At 47.4% G+C, this 22564-nt stretch overlaps 1 protein-coding gene across 1 annotated transcript in view; it reads right to left on the reverse strand.

Annotated features, from left to right (window-relative positions):
* Positions 1 to 22564, reverse strand: part of THAP1 (THAP domain containing 1) — a 130355-nt gene that overhangs the window by 14830 nt on the left and 92961 nt on the right. Inside the window, exon 3 of the mRNA XM_069626399.1 lies at positions 2161 to 2356. Coding sequence (XP_069482500.1) covers positions 2161 to 2356 — 196 coding nt within the window. The remainder of the gene's footprint in view (positions 1 to 2160; positions 2357 to 22564) is intronic.

Genomic DNA, 22564 nt, shown 5'->3' on the forward strand with positions numbered 1-22564 from the left:
TGATCCAAGAGAGGACCTGGCTAGGAGACCTCTCCACGAGCCACGAGAGACCATCGTGCACTAGCTAACCTTCACCTAAATGCCCTGGAAGTCAGACCCCAAAAGTCTGCCGACAGGAGACTGGGACCGCCGTGGAATCACAAAGCGAAGCGCCCGGACATTGAAGTCCATCACCGTCGATGACGATCGTCGTCAACCGGAGCCGCAATGCTCCATTGTCTATGAACACTTTGAACAAAGAACTCCCTTGCTCATCATTGAAGACCACTTTGTCCCGTCGGAGAAAGTCAAGGCCGCTGACATGCCGAGGAGAATCTGCTGGTGGGTTTTCCGCCACCCGAAGCCCACATAGACGCCGACGACCCGACGCCCTTGCTGGGACAAAGTTCTTCAGTAACTCTTTGCGGCAATGAACTATCGTCGTTGAGGTGCCCGGCACGCCTCATCTTCGCAGGACGTCCACGACCAATCGTCGACGAGCACCGCCAGGACCGACGCTGCTGCCACATTGCCTTTGTTCATCATTTCTCTGAGGGATCTCGATGATCCGTGGCTCCTGCCTTCAAGGGAGCCGCTCAAGAAGGATCCGTCGACGATGCGACGTCTAACTCTGCTATTCGAGGTACATTGGGGTGGTAGAACTATTTAGAAGGAAATAAGACTCATATAAACAATAGATGGACTGGGCTTGTGTGCTTGTGTAATATCTTTATTTTACAGGTTGCCAAGGTTGGGGGATCATTACACAGAACTGCGTCTAGGTAACGGGGCCAGGATTCTGCCTATTGTTTTAACCAACCCTTTTTCCTCCTATGTCTATTGGTCACTTTATTAACCAATCTGTATGACATTTCAACTGAGTACAGTTGATGCATTTTAAATGAATCTAAGAAGTAATTGTGGTACCACATAGAAACTGTATATATTTACCATTTTAGATCAACTTGAGCACGAAGTGTGTTATTGTGATTGTGTACATAATCAAAGCCTTATTTATATAAAGAACTGTGTTTTCACTAACATAGTGTGCGGACATTCCTTTGTGGGTGCTTGGGGACTACACTGTACTTAAGAACCAGCCTGCATCACCTCCTGAGAGCTTAAGCCTTGGTTGCTCGTCCAAGCTACCACATAGAGAACCTTGGCTGGGGTGCTCTGTGCTCCTAAATCTGCCATATAGCGAGCAGGAGTACAGATACCCCCCACCATTCTTCACAACAAGCTAATGCGTTTTGGAGGTACTTCTGTCGATACCCAGGCCCCGTTGCAGTGGAACCTACTTCCCGGACATATACGCATGGCTGAAAACCTGCCGCTTTTTAAGAAGGAAATAAAAACCTACCCGTTCAACCTTAACCCAGGTTAAACCTAGTTTGTTCTTCTCACCCCCCTCCCCCCCGGCTGCCATCCCCTTGACGCTCTGAAGCCCACAGGCGTGTGGCACGTTATAAAAATTAAAATAAATAAATTCACTCTGAGGAATTCAGATTCCTGAGATATTGTGTGTTAAGGATGGAAATAGGGCATTGATAAATCGATACCCAGGAGTGCTACAATTCACAGCTGTGCACATGTGATAATCCTCAGAGGCTCAGAGCGTAAAAAGTCTTCCTAAGACTGGGGGTAGATTTGAATGCCTTCCTGTCCACCTAACCTACCACAAAAAAAGACACCATTCATTTGTAGGAAATGAAGGGTAACCATATATATTTTCTTGTTTTATATTACCTGCATTATTATGCCATTAACAACCTTCATCCTTGCACTCTACGTGTTACTGCCAGTAACAACAACTATGGGAAATTTAAAAACAAGGGCAAAAAAAGAAAATCAGTGACCATTAGGGAGTTCAAAATAATCTAATTCACAAACGCTAAAAGATCACAGCTTTTATCTTGTCGATTTAGTATAATAATACCCTACAGGTCATATTTGTTGTCTTGCATTTGTCAAGCCCATGTGATGGTTAAGGAATATAGGGACTGTATTTCACACCGTATGAAAGCTCCTTCTGCCACTGGTTTGAAATTGCAACTCACAAAATACATTGGAAACATGATTAAAGTCCTTCAAATAAAATCCTACTTCATTACTGTCAAGTTATGTCTTTCTGGCTACCACAAAACAGAAAGGCATGAGTACTAAAACTGCAACTATTACCTTGGGTTTCTTTTCAGAAAAACAGAATAGTGTGGGCACAGCGTTGTCATTCAGTAGCTTGTTGTTACACTCTCTTTTAAAACAGTCTGGTGTGAAGTGTTCAGAGCAAATGCTGCTATATTTTGTTGGTTTGAAATTATTTCTCCTCACTGCTGCTTCCCATTTTTCACAAACATCTGGTCGGGTAAATGGAAACCTTTCAAAAAAGAAAAAAGAAATTAGTTATGAGGAAAAACATTTTTGCTTTTAAAGTCAGTTATATACTGAAAATCTGCATAATGAATTCTACAACACTGAATCGCCAATAGGCTTGCACACATTTTTAATTGTCATGCTGAATTAATGAGCAATACGAAATTAACTTGAAAAACGTCAACTAAGGCTCTAAAGGCCTCTGCTTCAGAGGCAAATCATTACTCATCGTGGATGCTTTTTAGTTTGGGCTATTGTAGCGTCACCTATAAGCTGAAACTATTGCATTAGCGTACAGATAGGGAGAAATGGCGTATGAGAAGGGACACAAAACGTGTAGGTGTTGTCAAACATTGACTGCCCATGTCCATGCTGATCCCTATGGCCATTCCCACCCAATTCCTGCTCCTACCCACCCAAAACACCTCCTCTTGGGCACTGAGCTTGCTTTATTCAAGCGTTGCCATCAAACTTTCCTCTGGAGGTGCCTGCCAGTGCTTTTACAAAGCAGTCTTCTGAGAGTTAATGACTTGATTGGGGCTGTGAACACGCAACAAACAGGTCTACCTTCAGCCACTCGATTTATAAGCACTATGCGTATCCTTCACTGAAATCCTGTTAAAAACAAGCTTTGGCAAAGCCAACAGTTTTGGCTTGTGTATACGTATTAGGCATTTGCCAGACACTGTAATTAGGTGACCAGGTTGGCACACCATTTTTCGCCTGCTACCATCAATGGCCAGTTAATACGTTGGTGCCTGACAAGTGCCTTCCCCATGCCTACACTCAAGCACAAACTGTTGGCATTGATAATGCTTGTTTCAATTTACCTTGTTCCGTGTTCTTTTTTGTTCCCTGCTAGATGTGGTTCTTTCAAGGGGGCTGTAAAGTGTCCTTTGCTAATTGGTAAATACATCCTCCCATGTCTTTCCCAATAGGCCCAATTGATACAGAAGGTTTGCATTGGTTTTGTTGGTTCTTTATTGTCAGCCTATGGGAGAGGGGGGGGGGATTACAAATGGAGTGCCTTCCTCTGTAGTGTATCTAGAGTTGACCTAATCATAAAATGGGATATGACCCGAGAGCGCTGACTACATCAGATTCACTGCATGTGCAACAGACATGAATAACATTCATAGGAGCTGCAGGCTCCGGCAGAAACTGTTGGTGGAGACAATGTTTACATCATTATCTAAGGAGGCTGTAGCTTTTTGTTTCTTTTCATAGCTGTGATCACACTAAATGCTCCCATCCCTTCACCATCATCACAGAAAGGCGCCCGTGAAAGCCCACAAAGCTCCTTCCAACTTCCACAGGAAACCACACAGCTCCTTCCAACTTTCACTAGAAATCTCACCTCACCAGAACCAACGCAGAGTGGCACTTCACTTCAGTATCAAAAACCCAATAAACCTCTTGCTGCAAGTACCTATGCAGACAAAGAAGCGCTACGGAGTGGACTTACACAGCAGAGGTAGATTGACCACCACCAATACACTAAACTAAAGTCTCAGAATTACCCACAACTGCAATGAGCCCACAAACCAAGAGGCTCCTTCCTCCCCACACTTCAAGTGGCCCTAAACAGGGAGGCAACCTGAAAATAAAACGTGACCGAAAGGATCGATTACTTATGCTAGAAGCTGGAGACAAGGAAGATAAGTGCAGTACTTTGCCCACTGTGGCTACGTAGAGTTTGTGAACATCTGTTACACCGGGTCTGCAAATAGGAAAAGTGCGTGTGTAAGGCTGACAGATTAAATATACCTCGTTTACACTGCAATGGTTGAGGGATTAGTAGTTCATGATTCCTGAGCTGTTTTAGACAGTGAAACTCAATTACTGTATTAATGACTGGCAGATGTTGGTCAAAAATGACAACAATGAACATAAAAAAATTGATTTATGCTATATGAAGTAAGTGAAAAACAAGCATTGATAATCCCTGTCCTTGGACGTGTGAAGGGGGGCACTTTTAGATAATATAGACATGGGGAAGATTTCATAACAGGCCTGCACCGTTGGAAGGCTGAGCCGAATTTAGAGGCAGTCACATGCCTGGTGGGCATTGCACTACTGTTTAGTCTCCAAGAGTGTTCAAATGAGAACTAGGGAGGGTTGGTAATATATAGCATGCGAACATGTAATGTTACAAGCTTTTACTGCAGTGATTCAGGTAGAGCTGGGCAGGGTCTGAACCTTTTATGTTTTTGAGGGTAGTCAAATGACATACTGTTAGATTATATTAAACACAGCGATTGTATGAAATCAGGGTCTCTCTGAAAGGCCAGTAGAAAGCCAGTCACATGTTGGGTGTTTCTGGCTTAGATGTCTATCCCACCGATAGTGTTGAGTTGAAATTCAACTTATTAAAACAGAGAATTCATGACAAATGGCAGTATGCTGAAACAAAAAGAGTTTGATGTCAGGTGTGATAGACTACTGAAGTGGTAATATTAAATAATGAGCCTGCATGGCGGAACAGTACATCTGAAAGTCCTTTGGTTGTGGGGCAGACTCAGACAAATGCCTGATGTGCCTGATCACACATTTCTACATCGTGACAGGGATTAAATGAGTGTCACTGGTTTTGTAAAGGATACTATCCCAACCCCCCCTAGGCATCGCCAAATAGAATAAATGTCATCACAGCCATGCGGGAAGAAGACCCTTCCTACACTGTACGGGTAAGAACCCTCTAACATAACAAAATAGGCTAATAACACCACCCCTGCCTCGTCCTTAGGACTCAATTTTGTACTATGCCTAGATGCCATCTTTCTACTAGGCCCGAAATCCACTACTCCGCGAGGCTGTGGCACTCACACCTTCAGCCTCTCACGCAGGAGGACCAAGCCATCCACACATTAGACCAGCTCCGCACAAGCCTTGTTCTCACGGAAGTCCATCTGTTCACTGTCCTTTCAATGTTATCATTCTTGCACAGAATGCGCTCCGCGAAGAGCATGGGACAGGGACAAATGCGCATCCATCTCCACTAAACTGCCCTCATCCGCCCCACCCCCCCTACCAGGCCAGAGCTCACCCGGCCCAACCTCTCTATTCCTTTCATGATAAGCATCTAACCGCCCTCGCCTTGACCATTCCAGAACACCCAACTTAGGCCTAATTTTAGGTAGCAATATATTCTTCCAAATAACACATGTCTGTTCGTATCATGAGGCACCAGAAGAATAGGGAGTAAATCGAGCCCCCAGGAGACATACCGAGTGCAGGAGATGCGGTATCAATTAAGCCCCGAATGTGGAGGTCGGCATGCCAATAATGTATCCCCTCCTTCCAAAGAACCCCATTGCATGTGATGTCCAAGTACTCGCCATTACTGAATTCCTGTTGTTTAGCTTAGATAGTTAGAAATATAACAGCTGATTTCATAAAGTTTGGCTCAATTCCATTTTTGTTAGCTGGAGTACATATTTCTTGCACCCAAACAAATTTCTTATATGACTAATACTTCAGGGCACAGTGGCTGAAAATGGCCTTTAGGTGACTGTTTTCACATATTAGTCAAAAGACATCCCTCAGAGCGATAGTTCTCTCCACGGGTAATCTCACCTTTCCTTAAAAAAAAAAAACTGACAATATATTAATGACAAGTTAACCCAGGAACCACGTATCAAAGGGTACAAAGCAGCTTGCTGAAATAGCTCCCATATCTTCGTTTTTCAATGTTAGTAGTCTCGAAAAAAAATCCCAGGCTTCGAGGTAAACCGCCACACGAATCACATGCACTGAAATGGCATTGGATAGTCTCATATTTTCTCCGATCCCAGCCTTCAAATCCATCATCTCACAGCAGGTTTTAGCCCCCTAAAGAGCAATCATTCAACAGCATTAATAATATATTGGCCAGGTTTTGTTCTGCACAGTAGCAGTTCAATAGAAAGTCCACCAAAAGACATCCCTCCACATCACCTTTAAACTGGATAAGGGCATACACCTCCAATCTGGCAATCTATGACTTTGTAATGTACCAGACCCATCTTAAAAAGGGGAAAAAAAAACACCAATACTAAACATTTAAACTGAGAAACAATTTCACTGGACAATTGAGATTTTTAGTTGATCTCTGCGGTAGCACCACCGCTTTTGTTTAGTCAGTATTTATAATGGGGTAATTTCTCACCCCTTATAGAGCATGTACCTTTCGATAGAGACCCAGAGGGGAGAAGCATTGAGCATTATCACTTAACATTTATTTTCATCCATGGTGGAAAGAGAAATCTATTCTCAATCCTGTCTGGCACATGGCCAACAAATAATTTCAAAAGAAGTGGGGCTAGAATGCGGACTTGAAGTAATCCGTTCATAGGGTCTTTATTTTTATATGCATTTATCCTGCGCACACCAATAACTAAACTAACTCTATGCACCATGAATTAGAAGTGAACGGAAAGAGGGCCGGCGAGGCAGTGAATCAAAAAGGAGAGCAAAACATAGGATTAGGACAAATGGGTTTTCAATTTGGATCTAAGGTTAGGTAGAGGTGGAGCTGATTGCAGGGGCATAGGGAGTTGACATGAGCTAAGCATCATGACATCACACATGATGAGGTCAGAGCCAACCCTCAATCTATATTTTGAAGACCAATGTTATCAAACGCATTAGAATGCGACAACCTTCTAGAATGTGAATACGATTTCTGTAATTTTGTGACAGGCATATGTAATTTTGCTACACATGTTTTTGTAGCAGGAAAAAGCTTGACACAATTTCAGTTGACGGGGCACACGAGAAAGACTTGCTACATCTGCAATTATTTTATTTTTACAAATTATATTAGCAGAAGCCGAACACAGGCTAGCTTTTTGCCTAACTGAGGAGCATGCTACTTTGAGCTTCCTATCAGCGGACATTGTAGTTAACACGAATGAGTAATGGTCATTCGGTCAAGAATTGTAAAGATTGCTTCCCTTTATGTAATGCAAAGTTCACAATAGCAGGCCAGAAAACCCTCAGACACAAAGATGTAAACTTTAAAATGCTCTAGACACCATTTATATTGGAAACAAGTAGATATATCCGCTAGGCCTAAAAAGGTTGGTACATTATTCACAAGGCATTAGTCCAGCAAAAATGAGCAGAAGCGAAAGGGCCTGGGAAGAGGGGAAAGGAGCAGATGCTTTGCCTCAAGGAAGGCCGTTACCTCTGCTCCCAGTGAGAACACTCCCATGCAAGTAAAATTGGATGTGCCTACTGAATGCACAGAGGCTTGGCGTATCTTTTTAAGTGTTACTGATGTACTCCCTGAAACTATGTTTCCTTTAAAAGACAAATCCATTTCTCACAATAATGACATTAGCCCTTGTATTCTTTTATTTACTGATCATTAGCAAAGTGCTTAGAAAGGACTGTAAACTCAATGATCTCTCCAAAGAATACCCAGTATTTGCTTTTCACGGTAGCAATAACTTGAAAGGCCTACTAGTACGGAAAGTGATCCGTTTGGGGACACTAGGAATAGGCACCCAGCAGGAACATTTTCATGCTTGAATTGTGCTAATTGCAACAATGGAACCAAGGGTAATGTAATCTTTCACCTAAGAACATGCAACTCTAAGAATGTGGTATACAGTATGTAACAAGTTACTTACCTGTAACTGTTGTTCTCCAGCATGGGTATGGCATGGATTCACATGCTCATTAATATTCCCCGTTGTCAGGCTGGGAATCCTCAGTAAAGAAAAATTCAGCTTCGGTTTCATTTCTAATGGTCTTTCTCCTAACAACCAATCACTGGTCTCTGGGTCATACTGCCCCCAGTCAATGACTGCCCTCTACCTAAGCCCCTCCTCTGGCAGCCATCTTCAGATTGGGTAGCACGTAAAGTGGCAGTAGGACCAAGAGAAGAGCCGCAGAGGGTTAGGCGGGAGGGTTTGCATGTGAATCCATGCCAGACCCATGCTGGAGAGCAACAGTTACAGGTAACTAACTTGTTCCTTCTCCAGCATGGGGTCTGGCATGGATTCACACGCTCATGAATAAAGAATACATAGCAGTACACACATGCAAAACCACGGGAGGTGGCAAGGCTCAACATTAAGCATCTCTTACCTGCACACCAGGCTCACCTTCAAGCAAACAGGTTGCGCAGCACTGCTTGGCCGACTCTGGACTCCTCCCTGGAATCCCTGTCGACGCAGTAGAATCTCGTGAAGGTCTGCGTCGACCTCCACGTAGTGCCCTGCAGATGTCCAGCAGAGGCACACCAGAGAGGAACACTGTAGTTGCAGCAATCGCTCTGGTCGAATGGGCTCTCGGTCCGTCAGGCAACGGTCGGTTTGCCAACCGGTGGTAATGGGTGATGCAGCCAGAGAGCCACCTGGAAATGGAAGCCTTGGAGAGGGCCTTCCCATGGTTCATAGGGCCAAAGTTCACGAAAAGCTGTGACGTCTTTCGGAAACTCTTTGTGCGGTCCACATAGAACTTCAGCGCTCTAGCCACATCTAACAAGGGCCAAGTCCTCTCAGCCGGCGACGAATGCGTCAGAAGAAATACAGCCAAAACCAAGAGCTTGTTTAGATGAAAGTCCGACGGCACCTTGGGCATGAAAGAGGGGTGCATCTGCAGCACTACCCTTGTCTCGTGGAATGTCAAGTAAGGTGGTTTACAAAAGAGGGCCTGGATCGCTCCCACTCGTCGTGCAGAAGAGATGGCCACAAGAAATGCCGTTTTCCACGACAAAAACTTCAGTGGCACGAATGCATAGGTTCGAACTGAGGACCCATGAGCCTAGTCAACACCACATTGAGCGCCCATGCCGGTGCAGGAGCCTTCACCGGCGGGAACGAACGGAACAGTCCTTTGACGAACTCCTTAACCAGACGGTGTGACCACATCGACGACCGTCCCGGAGATCTGGTGTAGCGGGAGATAGCCACCAGATGGACCTTGATGGAGGCATGGGCCCGTCCAGCCTTGGCCAATGACATCAAATACGGCAGTACCTGAGGAGCCGTGACTCGTAGAGGATCGATCTGTGCACAGCACCAAACGGCGAACCTCTTCCATTTATGTCCATAGCATTTAAGAGTAGACAATGCTCTGGCCTTGGCAAGCACTTCTTTGCAGTCCGCTGGGAGATCATAGCCCCTGAATTCTAGTGCTGCAGGAGCCATGCCTCCAGGTTCAGCGATCCTGGGTCGTGGTGCAGAATTGCGCCTCCTTCCCTGGTGAGAACATCTGCAACCACCGGAAGCTTGACTGGCAGGGCCCCTGACATATCGAGAAGGTCTGGGTACCGGGACCGTCTGAGTTGATTAACTAGTCGAAGAAGCAACGGCAACGCATACAGAAACAGGCCGTCCCAGGGGAATGAGAATGCGTCCCCAATGCTCCCTGCCTGGGGAAACCTGCTAGGGAACCTCCGGCACTTGGTGTTCATCGCCGTCGCAACTAGATCGATCTGGGGATTGCCCCATCTGCAGAACAGGCGATCCACTTGGTCCTGACAAAGCTCACACTCATGACAAGAACGCAGCTCCCTGCTGAGGGAGTTGCGATAGTGTTCTTCACTTCTGCCAGGTGAAACGTGACAAGGAACATTCCCTGGGCGACGGACCAGTGCCACAGTTCATGCGCTTCTTTGGAGAGAGCGGGGAACCTGGTGCCCCCCCTGCTTCATGATGTAGAACATCGTGGTGGTGTTGTCCGTGAAGACCTGCACCACCTTGCCCTTGAGGGACGGAAGGAAAGACTTGAGGGCCCAAAACACTGCCCGCAGCTCCAACACGTTGATGTGCAACGCCTTCTCCTCCGGTAGCCACAGGCTACTTGCGAAAAGACTTCTGGTGTGGTTTCCCCATCCTTCCAGGAAGCGTCTGTCGTAACCATCTCCTGGTGAGGTGGGGTCTGGAAATCCGCACCGCCGGACAGATGGCGCCAACTCCCTACCACCGTATCGCTCAACAGAAACTCTCATCGAGTGTGATCTTGTCCTCAAAGCTTCCCTACACTTTTATCCAACGGGCTTCGAGGAACTCCTGTAGTGGGCGCATCCGCAGCCTGCACAGTCAAATGAGGTATATGCATGACGACATCATGCCAAGCAGAGACTTGATGGACCTCACGCTTGCGATCTTCAGGGGCAACAGCCATTGCACCTTGCCCAAGATGGCGGCTATCCTCTTCTCCGACGGAGACGTCAGGCTTGACACTGTTTTCAGTCGGAATCCCAGAAACAGCGCGTCCTGCGATGGAGTCAAGCAGGAATTGGCATAGTTCACAGAGAACCCCAGATCTGTCAGGAGCCGGATGGTCATCGCTGTGTGGTCGACAGCGATGTCCTTTGAGCTTGCCCGATGAGCCAGTCGTCCAGATAAGGGGACGCAGCTGTGCCTCCAAACGGCGCCAGTCACTTGATGAAAACCCTTGGCGCCGAGTTCAATACGAAGGGAAGGGCCCTGAACTGGTAATGTTGCCCTTGAACCACGAAGCGAAGAAACTTGCGGTGTCCCTTGTGGATGGGGATGTGAAACTAAGCATCCTCCAAGTCCAGCGATGATAGGAAAGCCCCTTCTTCGAGCTGTCCTACAGCGCGTTGAAGAGCCACCATCCAGAACTTTTGGGACTTGATGTACTTGTTCAGACGACGGAGGTCTAGGAGGGGCCTCCAGCCGCTGTTCCTTTTGATGAGGAAGTAACAAGAGTACACTCTGGAGCCCCGCAGCCTCCTTGAGACAAGCTATATCACGCCCTTTCTTAGCATGGCCCGTACCTCCAGCAGCAGCTGAGGGATGTGGTTTTCCTTCTAGGCCACGGGTGGTATTCGGGGACACTTCAGTGGAAATTCCAGGGTGTGTCCATGAGCGAGAGCATCCTGCATCCAACGGTCAGTGGAGATGGTCTTCCACACGCTGACGAAGGGGCATGGGTGGGGGCCGGACGCCACAGCCGGTTCAATCCTGTTTTGATGTCGAAGCGCCACCTTGGGGACCCTGGTGACAATGCCCTCCTCCGAAGGCCTTGGAACGGCCCCTGTTCTCCTGGGTCGACAAGCGGGAGGGTTGATGGTAAGAGGAGGCACCTCCACTGAAACCTTTGGAGGATCCTTGGGATTTGCCGCCTGAGGTCCGAAAGGACAGCCGCTGCTGTTGAAGCATGCCCAGGGCACGAGCCGTTTCTGTGTCTGTTTTGATGGGCCTAAAGAGACTCATCCACGGCTTTCCTGAACAAATTGTCTCTGTCGAAGGGCATGTTCAACACCCTCGAGTAAACGTCCGGGCGAAAATTGGTGGCCTTCAGCCAACCCAGTCGACGAACGCAAATGCTGTTCCCCATTTGGCAGAACCCCGTGTCGACGATGTCTGTGGGCACTGTGATGGCGTGGTCGGACGCCATCTCGCCTTCCTGCAGGATCTCCAAAGCTTCCGACCTCTTTTTGTCGGGAAGGAAGTCCAGCACGGGAGCAATCTTGAACCACATAACGTGCTACAATGGCGAGAGCGTTGGCCCGCCTTGATGGTCGTCGCCGCCGATGTGATGACTCGTCATCCTATGGCATACAACTTCTTCCCCTCACTGTCTGGGGGCTTGGAGGCCGTCGAAGAGGAGGAGCCCGAAGACTTCTTCTTGGCTGCTGCCGAAACCACAGAGTCCGGCGACGGTTGTGTCCGCAAGCACTTGGGCGCAGAGTCCGGCACCCTGTACTTCTTCTCATAACGGTCCCTCTTCACCAAGGCTGTGGACGGGTTCTTCATGAGGGCCAACCGATCGTCTCAAATGTCATCCAGGAGTGGGACCGACAAGACAGTCTTCCTGCTTGGCCTCACGGCACTGGTACAGGAAACCTTCTTTCTTCTTCTCCTCAGGGACGAGCTGGAAGAGCTCCGAAGCCCTGGAGATCATGGCGTGAAACAAGCCTATCTCGTCGGGAGGCGAAGACCTGGGAGGTGGAGACGGGAGGTCCCCCAACCCGCCGTCCTCGTCTGTGCCCGTTGTCGCCGTGTCAGGATCTGACACATCCCTCAGGGAGGGGAGGGGGGGCAGAGGGAGGCAAATGGTGGCAAGGAGGTGGAGGGTGAACTTTCCTCTTCTTGGTAGGTGGTTCCCCCGTCGGTCTCTGTGCCGTGGGAGGGGCCATGGGGGCAACAGCCATTCTTGTCTGACTCTCTGACAGCAGAGTATGCAAAACTGAGAGAATGTCCGCCGAGATATCTCCAGATGGCGGCTGAGGTGACGGAGGCGAATGCGGAGCCAGTGACAGTGGCGTAGGCCGGTTGCCCAGGCCCCGATGCCCTGCTGTTCCTCATCATCGTCGTCCTCATCGCCACCCTCGTCGGAATCCTCACCATAGGGCCTGTCCTTGATGCACCGCTCCTCCTGGATGGTGTGGAGGCCAGTGAGCTCCTCCTCTGAGGAGATATCCGTGCCCTGGAGGACTACCTGGCCTTCCCCCCCTTTCTCTGCAAACGGGGGGTCTGTTTTGGGGAAATGACTGGCATCATCTTCTCCGGTGTCTTCTCTATGAGCTGAAAAGTGGACTCCCTCCTGGCAGGCAGGCAGACTCTAGCCTTCTGGGGTTCGTCCTGCGGATTTGCCACGGCAGCCTGCGCGAGGGACCCCTCTACCCCTTCGATGGACGGTTGGGCCTTCGTCGTATGCACCTGGGCCTTCGCGGCCTTCGTCGGACCTGTGGCCTTCTCCTTGGGGGGAGGGTCAGTGCCCCGCTCCTCCTTGGCCTTCTCCGGCGGGCCAGTCCATGGCTTCTCCTTGAGCTTGCTCGGATGGTCCGACTTCCTCTTTGATGAAGATCCCGAGCGTTGGCTGGTGACCGAGCCGCTGGAGACGCTGTACTCACCCTGGCTGCCGAGGAGCCCATCGCAACGAGGCTCCTGGTGACATTGGACTCTTGTCCACTGAGCCTTGAGCCTTTTGTTGGGCCCCCATGGGAGGGGCGCCCTCAAAGGTCTTAAAAGACCGCTCAGTTTCTTGGTAGCAGTGGAGGCATGCTGCTGGGACCCACCCAGAGCAGGGGCCTTGGCCTGTAGCTACTCCTTGAGCCGCTGATGCCAATCCTTGAGCGTGCGGGGCACCATCTCCTGACAAAACACACAGTCCTCCTCCACTTGTGTTGGGCCTGGGTACAGGCAGTAGAGACACTTGCAATGCTTGTCTTCTGAGAAGACATTCTGCAAGCCGCAGTCAGAACAAATCTTGAAAAGGTGAGCTGAAACCTTCTTTTCCTCTGACATGTCCATGCAGCGTAGGCCTTGAAGAAACTTCTGGAATCCTCAACGAAGAAACTCGATGAAATCCGCCCTTGAGGGGCGCTGAAGAATCCGAAAAACAGGTCCCGTTAATCGGAAGGTAGATCGATGGAGCATGAAGGTCGATTGACCGAGAAAATAGAGTAAACTCTTTGAAAAAAAGCACCAAACGCAATAAAAGCTCGAGAGCTAAGCATGAGGACACCCAACACTTGAACGTGCAGTACAAATCTGAAAATGGATGCCAGAGGAGGGTCTTAGGTAGAGGGCAGTCATTGGCTGGGGGCAGTATGACCCAGAGTCCAGTGATTGGTTGTTAGGAGAAAGACAGTTCAGGAATTAAACAAACTGATTTTTTCTTTACAGAGGATTTTCAACCTGACGACAGGGCATATTCATGAGCATGTGAATCCATGCCAGACCCCATGCTGGAGAACAGATGCCTATGTGCAATTTATTATGTTGGTATACCAGCAGAAAAGCGAAGACGGCCCAGAATAAGCATCAGTCGAAGGTAAGGATTAACAAGAAAAATTCACCAGTGGCGAGACACTTTCATGAGCCAAGGCACAGCAACACACAAATGGGATAACAAATCTTGGAAGTCGTGGATAACAAGAAATTACACATGGACATTAAATGTGCTTTAAGGCAAAAAGAGACACTTTGGATAGATCTGGGATGAAGGAACAGGATTTTACACATTTTATCTAAACAGGATGTATTAAGATTCCTATTAATTTGTATTCAGAATATTGTATGACACAGTGCAGTGATTGCATTAAATTAAGAATGTTGATGACTGTAATCATTTTGCAGAAGGAACTCTTTGGAATTTCTATAATGATACATATATCAGGTAACAACCACTATGCAGATATACATACATTAATTAGGTATAGTGTAGTGATAGCTTGAAGATCCTAAAAATACATGGATTTGGCGATTTACATGATGTAGATGTGCATAGGAAACTAGATATAGTAGTTACACACAGGGGAGTTACCCTACTTTATTTTTTCTACTCCCTCCCCTCATTTTTTCATAACGACATCTTCACATTGCGATACCTTATCAATTTCTTATGGATTTACAGTACCAGTCGTACTACTGGTTACTTTACATAGGTGTGTGGGAGCGAGGCTGCCATCAATTCTCAGTACAAAACTCGGACCAAGTGCCTCTAGTCGTGGGTACGCCCCTCGCCCTTACGCAATGTTAACTTTGGGTTACATTTGCGTAGATGGGACCACCGAGCAGGACACGGGGCATCCATTTTTTGTACCCCCTTTCGACTCCATCTTGGTGACCAGGCCTCACTGTGATAGTACAAAATGCCTCTCTCCCTTTTCCCCGCCCCCACCCTCGTTCCCACTCCAACTGGAAAACTCTGCAGCTCCATTCGCACGCTGAAGCCAGAGCTGCTTGCAACAAATAATACATTTAACACATCTCTTTTCCTCCGAGATCACTGTCCTGCATGTGAACCAACATGAGCCAAGCACATAGCTCGTCCATCTCCACAAAAATGTCCTTGCCCTCTTAGCCTCGCCAGTTGAAACTTTTTGCCATTCTAACCCTGTGTCCTTGCAAGGCATTCCTTTCATGTGCCAGACTGCCAACCACGCTATGAAGCCCACCCAACAGACCCTCAACTAACATTACACCCCTGCTGCAGTATATCGTGCCCAATAATAACAAATGCCACATACCTGAGATTCTTGTGAAACTAACCCCACAGGTCAATGACAGTATTATGGTGGTCAAGACCCGTAAACCTGTGACCTGTATAACCCAAATGTTATAGATGATATAGATCCTTGAGTGATTTGTACAATGACATGATACACTACTGAGGGTCTTTTGATCAACCATTATTTAGTGCATGCATTATTTAGAATGTATTTTCTTAGCTTAGATAGTGACCACGGTGTTTCACAGAGACCTGACCTTCACCCATCCGGAGCACAGATGTCTGACGTCAATCCTCCCACCAACCAAGCAACCAACCCGAAGGAAGAGGTGATGCCCACACCTAAAACACCACCCCGGCTGACCAATCAAGGTCAAACGTAGCATAATATGTTAAAAATGTCAATGTCCTATATAAATGTGTTGTAACCTTGATGTGGTCAGAGCGCTCTCAGAGATCTAGATAAACTTTTCCTTGAACTCTCGAAGCCTGCTCTTTTGTGCCTTATTCCCTGTCCAGGGAGTGTCTGTATTATTAATTTTTACACGTATAGTCAGGGAGGGCACAAACATTTGGTGACCCCCTGCGACGTGATCGGAGAGGTACCTCGAGGCCAGCGCCGTGCGGCGAGATCCGGGACGCCCCCCAGCAAAACCATCGCCTCTGCGGCCGACCAGCCTGTGCGCACTACGAAGAAGGGTCAAGGGTTCCCGGTTGACGAATACCCAACTGAAAAGCTGCTCGCCGAGGCGGGCCACGGCTTGGTTGGGGTGCGAGCCTGACTGAGGTCGGACTGCGAGCGGCGACCCTCGAGCCATCTGACTGAACACGTGAGTGCCGGTTACGAAGGAAAGGTAAGGGAAAACTAGGGGGGACAGGTGGTAATGGGTTATAGGGAAGAGTAGGGCCTGTGTGAGTGATGATGAGGCTTTTCTGATCTGTCCTTTATATGGCCATTAGGTTTTTGTAAAAAGTGAAGAGAAAAAAGAGAAGTGGTATCCTAGCTCGAACGGGGTAGAAGGCGGCGCCGTGTAGCATTGTCTCGTCCAGTGCAGAATAAATAAGTGAAGATACAGAGAAAATAGTAGGAGTCTCGTATATTGAGTAGACTCGGAGTAGTTATTTAGAACATTCTTTTTCTGGGTACGAAAGGATTCTTGGAAAAGAGTAAGAGGGTGTAAGAGGTGGGGAGTGAATGAGAAGAGTAGGCGAAACGGGGAAGGGGTGGTAAAAAGAACAAAATGGAGAGAAAAAAAGCACGCAGGTAGTGCATGTGCATGATAAGTGTTATATGTGCTTCTGTGTTCTGTCCATTTTTGTCAAGGATATCCAAATACTGTGATTGATTTGTGGATAAAAGTGGCAAAATAGGCAAAAATGAACTGTTGAATTTGAACATGCAACCAGTATAAGGGTACCATTGAAAATTGATATATATATATATATATATATGAAAAAATGAAAAAACAAGGAAAGGTGCGCACTCCAATTCTCTGCATAACCTTCCAGGCCACTGGTGTACTCCTCCGACCGGTTTCTGTGCCAATACACGTCATCAGGGAGGCTGGGTGGACTTGCAGCTCACCGCAGGTGCAGGTGATAAAAATCTGCTGCAAGGGCTACTGGTAGATGTCATCTGGTCAGCAGAGAAAACGCTCACGCCCAATCCCACAGTGGAGAAAGAGGGGGGGGGGGGGGAGTGTAGCCTCAAGTGAGGCACTCCAAAGCCTTATTTTTCCATATAAATATATATATATAGATAGATAGATAGTTATAGATAGATACATATATGTGCATACAAACTACAAGTAACTCAGAAGATTTGTGGTGTATTGTCCAGCTAGAAGGAAAGAAAGACCAGTGAAGAAGTGATTAAAGGGAAAGAGAGGTTTATGGGCAAGTACAGACAAAGGGAAAGAAGAAAACATATTGTCATGGGGGGAATAACACCACTAGCACATATTTGTCAGCACCTTCCATTATACAGTGAGAAAATACAAAAATACCACGATCAATGGTTGACGGAGATAAAAGGAGACAGTGTGACGCCAATTTGGCCAGAAGGAGGGTCATTCGATAAAAGGGTGTTAGATTTAGTATCCACACACTTGTTAGCAAGGTATAAGGGTAAACAACTACAGAATAGAAGAGAAGTACTAGACTTGTGGCGAATGTTGGAAGAAGTTATGCCTACAGCAGAGGTAAATAAAGAACGAACGAAACAAACACAGAAAACGCAGGAAGAGGTAAGCGGAACGCCAAAGGGCGAGTGCACAACCACTACAGCTGAAGGCGATACAACCAAAATATATCCTTTCATGTCAAGGCCAGCGGTAGGATACAGTGAGCCCCTGTACATACCAGCATGTCCCACCCCCGCACCCTCAACCGGAGCAATTGCCACGGCACCGGCACCCTATGATAAAGGAGGTTTGTATGGCCCAACAAGTGCACCCCCTGTGAATTTGGTACACTTCACTGGAGAATTAGACCGCCAGCTAGCGCATGCACTGATGGAAATAACGCGGCTAAGAGCATTGTGTGATAGAGGCCAAATGCTGCCAGGGGGAGGAGAGGTGCCACCATTATCCATGGCGGATCTAACACCAACATTGAGCACAGCATGGGAAGTGGCGCAAGCAATCTCAGAGCCAGCGCGATCAGTATCATCACAAGGAACACACATACCAAAAAGGGCAAGAGAAAGAGTGGCGGTCAGGGGAGTTCCTGTTTCATCTAAATGACAAACCTGTGAGGATTATACGCCCACCCACCCCAGAAAGTGAGAGAGGGGAAGGATGCGAAGAAAACAATGAGCAAGAATCAGAAATAGAAGAGGTGTGGAGTGACTTAGACGAATACGAAGAAGCAGCTGCCGAGGCCGGGTCCCCACTGCCAAACCGCCGCTACCCAGATAAACCATCGCCACCACTATGGCAGGGTAGACTAAGACAGCGAGGGGGAAATATGATGGTAAGTAAAATAAAGAAAGGTGCGGTAAGTAAGGTAGGAAAGAAACACAAGTTACAAATGCCATTGATACATAAAGGAGCAGGTAGGCCACACTACATTCCATGGGCTCAAATGAATAAAAACAACTTGCTAAAGGTTCTCCCCCCACTATCGGGAGGGGCTGGGAAATGGATACACGCCTTTGAGAAAAACACAGCAGGAGTGCCGCTAGCGATAGGGGATGTGAAAGTTTATTAGTGTCAGCAATTGGTGACCAAGCAGACGCAGTTTGGGAAAAGGCCGGATTCCCAGGAGTAACGATGAGTTGTGACCGCCACGATGGGTCGGCGTCCAATAACGTTCAAGCAAAAGTATGGGATGCATTGAGGCGCACGTTTCCAGATTTACATTTAGTGATGCAGTGCACAATGGAGGAGAACGGGGATCCCACACAATTCATACTGCGGGTGCAGGATTTATGGAGAAGCGAAACTGGCACAGCGTGTAACCAGTCCACGCCTTGTTTTATTTTATCATTAAAAAGGGGCTCCCGAAGGAGGTGCAGAAGGCCTTGGACAAAATAGCTGGGGTAGAAGCCAAGGGCTGGCCTGAAATACAGAGCATAATTGTGCACCACTGCAGGAGGATCAAAGAGAGAGAAAAGGAGATAGCACAAAAAAGGCTGGCAGACGAGGCGAAGCTGGTACAGAACAAATTAGTGAAGGTCGCTGCCATCAACGCCAGCGTAGCCACAGACAGAGAAAATGAGGGGGATGAAGGAGCGGGAAACAGACCAGCAACAATAGCGGCACTGTGGGCCACAGGAGGACAAGGACAGTGGAACGGAGAAGAGCAATACGGTGGACAACAGTGGCAAGAAAGACCAGCAAGAGGAAGAGGTGGGTACCGTGGCCAGAGAGGGGGGTTTGGAGGTATGGGGAATAGAGGATTTGGTGGTCAAGGAATGAGAGGCGGACCACAAGGGTCATGCTGGAATTGTGGGAGATGGGGACACTACTCCAGAGATTGTAGAATGCGGCCTTCAGGGTATTTCCAGGGGCAACAGCCCATGGAGAACAAACAAGGTTGGGGGTGCCCACACCCAGGTAGCCACTATGGACTACCGATGGGAGGAGGGAGACAGCAAGACCAATGCTATAACGAACCTCAGATGCAGCAAGGACAGCAACCACCACCACAACCTATGGCAAGACAAAACGCAGTAGGAAACGCAAACAATAATTGTTATGCAACAGCCGCAAACGGTGCGCCCGCACCATACCGCGGCGTGACCGTGGTTGGAGACAATGTCTTTTCGGTGCCAGGGCAAGAATGACATTCAGATTAGGACAGCCCACAGGCAACACTTGCATGTCCAGTCCTATCCCCCACCCTATGTGCAGAAAAGGAACCACTAGTGGGGGCAGAGATAGGAAATAAGCAGTTTATCTTTATGATAGACTCAGGAGGGGAGAAATCATGTCTTATGGAAAGGCGGTTTCCGCTCTCAGGCAGGAATTTAGAGATGCAGGGGTTCTCTGGGGCTATTTTAAAAGTTCCTTATACTAAAGATCTTGATATAACGGTGGGGGGAAAAACCATGCGCGCACCATTACTGTACCACGAAGACACGCCAATCAATTTGCTGGTGAGAGATTTGTTAAGCAAATTAAATATGACCATCTTGTTTACAGAACGATGAATAGTGTGTTCAACCCCAGGAGTATGCGCAGTACGAGCCATGTTGATGATCAGCACAGTAATGAACGAAGTTGTGGTGCGAGGAATACCCACTGATATAAGTATGTTTATTTATGGCGTAAAGGTATTAGCACGAGCGGTGCCAGAGATAACGAGAATGGAGAACACCATCAGATTTCATATTCCGCCCAATTTCACACACAGACGTTGTGCCAGGCACGATAATGTCCATAGACATCGAGGCAGTTCAAGTATCCAGCAAACGTATTGTGGTCATAGGACTGGACGCGCATGGGTGCGAGTGGAGAACTGTGTTATGCATAGACCCAAACATAGTGCTACGAGATATAACAGACGAGGAATTATTCACTGATGGTGAAAATGATGGAGAAATAATAATGGAAATAAGCATACCATGTGATATTATGATCCAGTACAGAGAGGTATACAACCCACTCATGGCTAGCATTAATGCCCCACTGACTATATTTGAGAAAGACATGGCAAAGGTAGCACCTGAAATTTGGACCACAGGGCCCCACGATGTAGGGTTACTGCATGAGGTGACACCAATAAAAATAAAACTCAATCCAGGTGCAATACTGCCAAGGGTTAAGCAATATCCCATATCAAGAGAAGCAGAGGAGGGAATTAGGGAAACCATAAATGCACTCCTAAAACAAGGCATCATAGTGCCATCAAACTCCCCATGTAATACAGCGATTTTCCTGATCAAAAAAGCAAAAGGAGTGGTGTGGAGAATGATCCAGGATCTCCGCCCACTCAATGACGTCATTCAAAAAGAGTTCCCATTAGTGCCTAACCCGGCATCAATATTGTGCAGTGTACCAAAAGAATAAACAGGTTTCCCTGTAATTGACTTGAAGAATGCTTTCTTCTCCATACCACTCAACCCAGGATCCCAATACCTGACAGCGTTCACATTAGGGAACAACAGGTATGATCATCACAGACTCCCACAAGGGTATTGCGAAAGCCCCAGCATTTTTAACAGGGTGTTATGTGAGGACATTGGAAACATAGATGTAAAGAGTACCATCTTCCAATACGTAGATGATTTACTCGTCTGTAGCCATACAGAAGAAAAGTGCAGAGAAGACTCAATAGCACTACTGAATGTGCTAGCTACCAATGGGTACAAGGTGGACAAAGGAAAATTGCAATACTGTCTCGCTGAGGTTGTATACCTCGGACAGCTAATATCAAAAGATGGGAAGCGAATACTCCCTGACAGAGCAGCTGCTATACGCAAAATAATAATCCCAAAAATTGTGAAAGACATGCAAAAGTTTCTTGGCATTTGTAACTATTGCTGAGCATGGATCCTTGATTACGCGGCATACACACGCCCCTTACTACAAACGTTAAAAGAGGCACAGAAAAATAGAGCAGCATTAAAGTGTGCGCAGGAAATGATAACACAGTATTTGAAACTAAAAGACCTCATTGCTGATGCCCCAGTCCTTGCGAACCCAGATTATGAGAGGGAATCTTTCTTGTTTTCACACTGTAATGGAACACTGATGACGGCAGTACTGACACAAAAAACATCTTTAGGTCACAAACCATTGGTGTATTACAGTGGGACACTAGACCCAGTAATGCAAGGCCATTTCGCATGTGAAAAGGCTCTCGCAGCTGCGGCCTTCACGATTGAAAAGAGCGCCACCATTGTCATGGGATGTTCAGTAACGCTATATGTGGAGCATTCCCTATTCGCCATCCTTGACCGATCAAAATCAACACTAACGACACAAAGAGCAACAAGCCCCAACGTACATGTTGTAAGGTGCAAAACAGTAAACCCAGCAACATTTATTACAGAGCCATGCACGACAGAGGACATACAGGAACACGATTGTGCCACATATGAGGGGGAAGGTGATGACATCGCAAAAGCAGGCGAAAATGCCCTACAGGAGGGAGAAATGTATTTCGTAGATGGGTCAGCATCAACAAACCCCGAAACAGGGGAAAACACGTCGGAATGGCGGTAGTGCGCATGGAGGAAGATGACTATGAAACGAATGTGCAAAAGCGCCTCCCATCCCATTACTCAGCAAAGGCAGCCGGACTAACTGCCCTGATCGAAGCACTGCACACAGCCAAGGGCTGTGCGGTGACAATATACCCAGACTCAATATATGCAACTACCACAGTGCACTCAGGGTTCTCACGGTGGCGTAGACGGGGATTCAGGAGGGCAGACGGTTCTCCAGTACAGCATGCGACATTGTTGAATGAGTTAATAGATGCATTAGCAGCCCATACCAACAACACAGATGCAATCTCATTGGGAAACGAGGCAGCCGACGCAGCAGCGAAGGAGGCCTCGTATTTCAATGTAACACCAGCACTCGAATGCATTGTAAATGTAACAACCACAGACCCACTAGAAGAAGCATACAATCATACCCCAATAGCGCAGATAATAGAATTACAAAGAAGAGCACCACAGGAGGAGCAAGAACTGTGGAGCAAACGGGGATGAAAACAATCAACCACAGATCTCATTTGGAGACAGGAGACAACAGGAAAGGTTGTAATGCCCATAGAGTTACTAGAAATAGCATTCCAACAGCTGCATTTCCCCGGCCATGTAGTACAACAACACATT

The sequence above is a fragment of the Ambystoma mexicanum genome, chromosome 6p (assembly GCF_040938575.1).
Source record: "Ambystoma mexicanum isolate Mex_15411 chromosome 6p, UKY_AmexF1_1, whole genome shotgun sequence".
NCBI classification, from domain to species: domain Eukaryota; kingdom Metazoa; phylum Chordata; class Amphibia; order Caudata; family Ambystomatidae; genus Ambystoma; species Ambystoma mexicanum.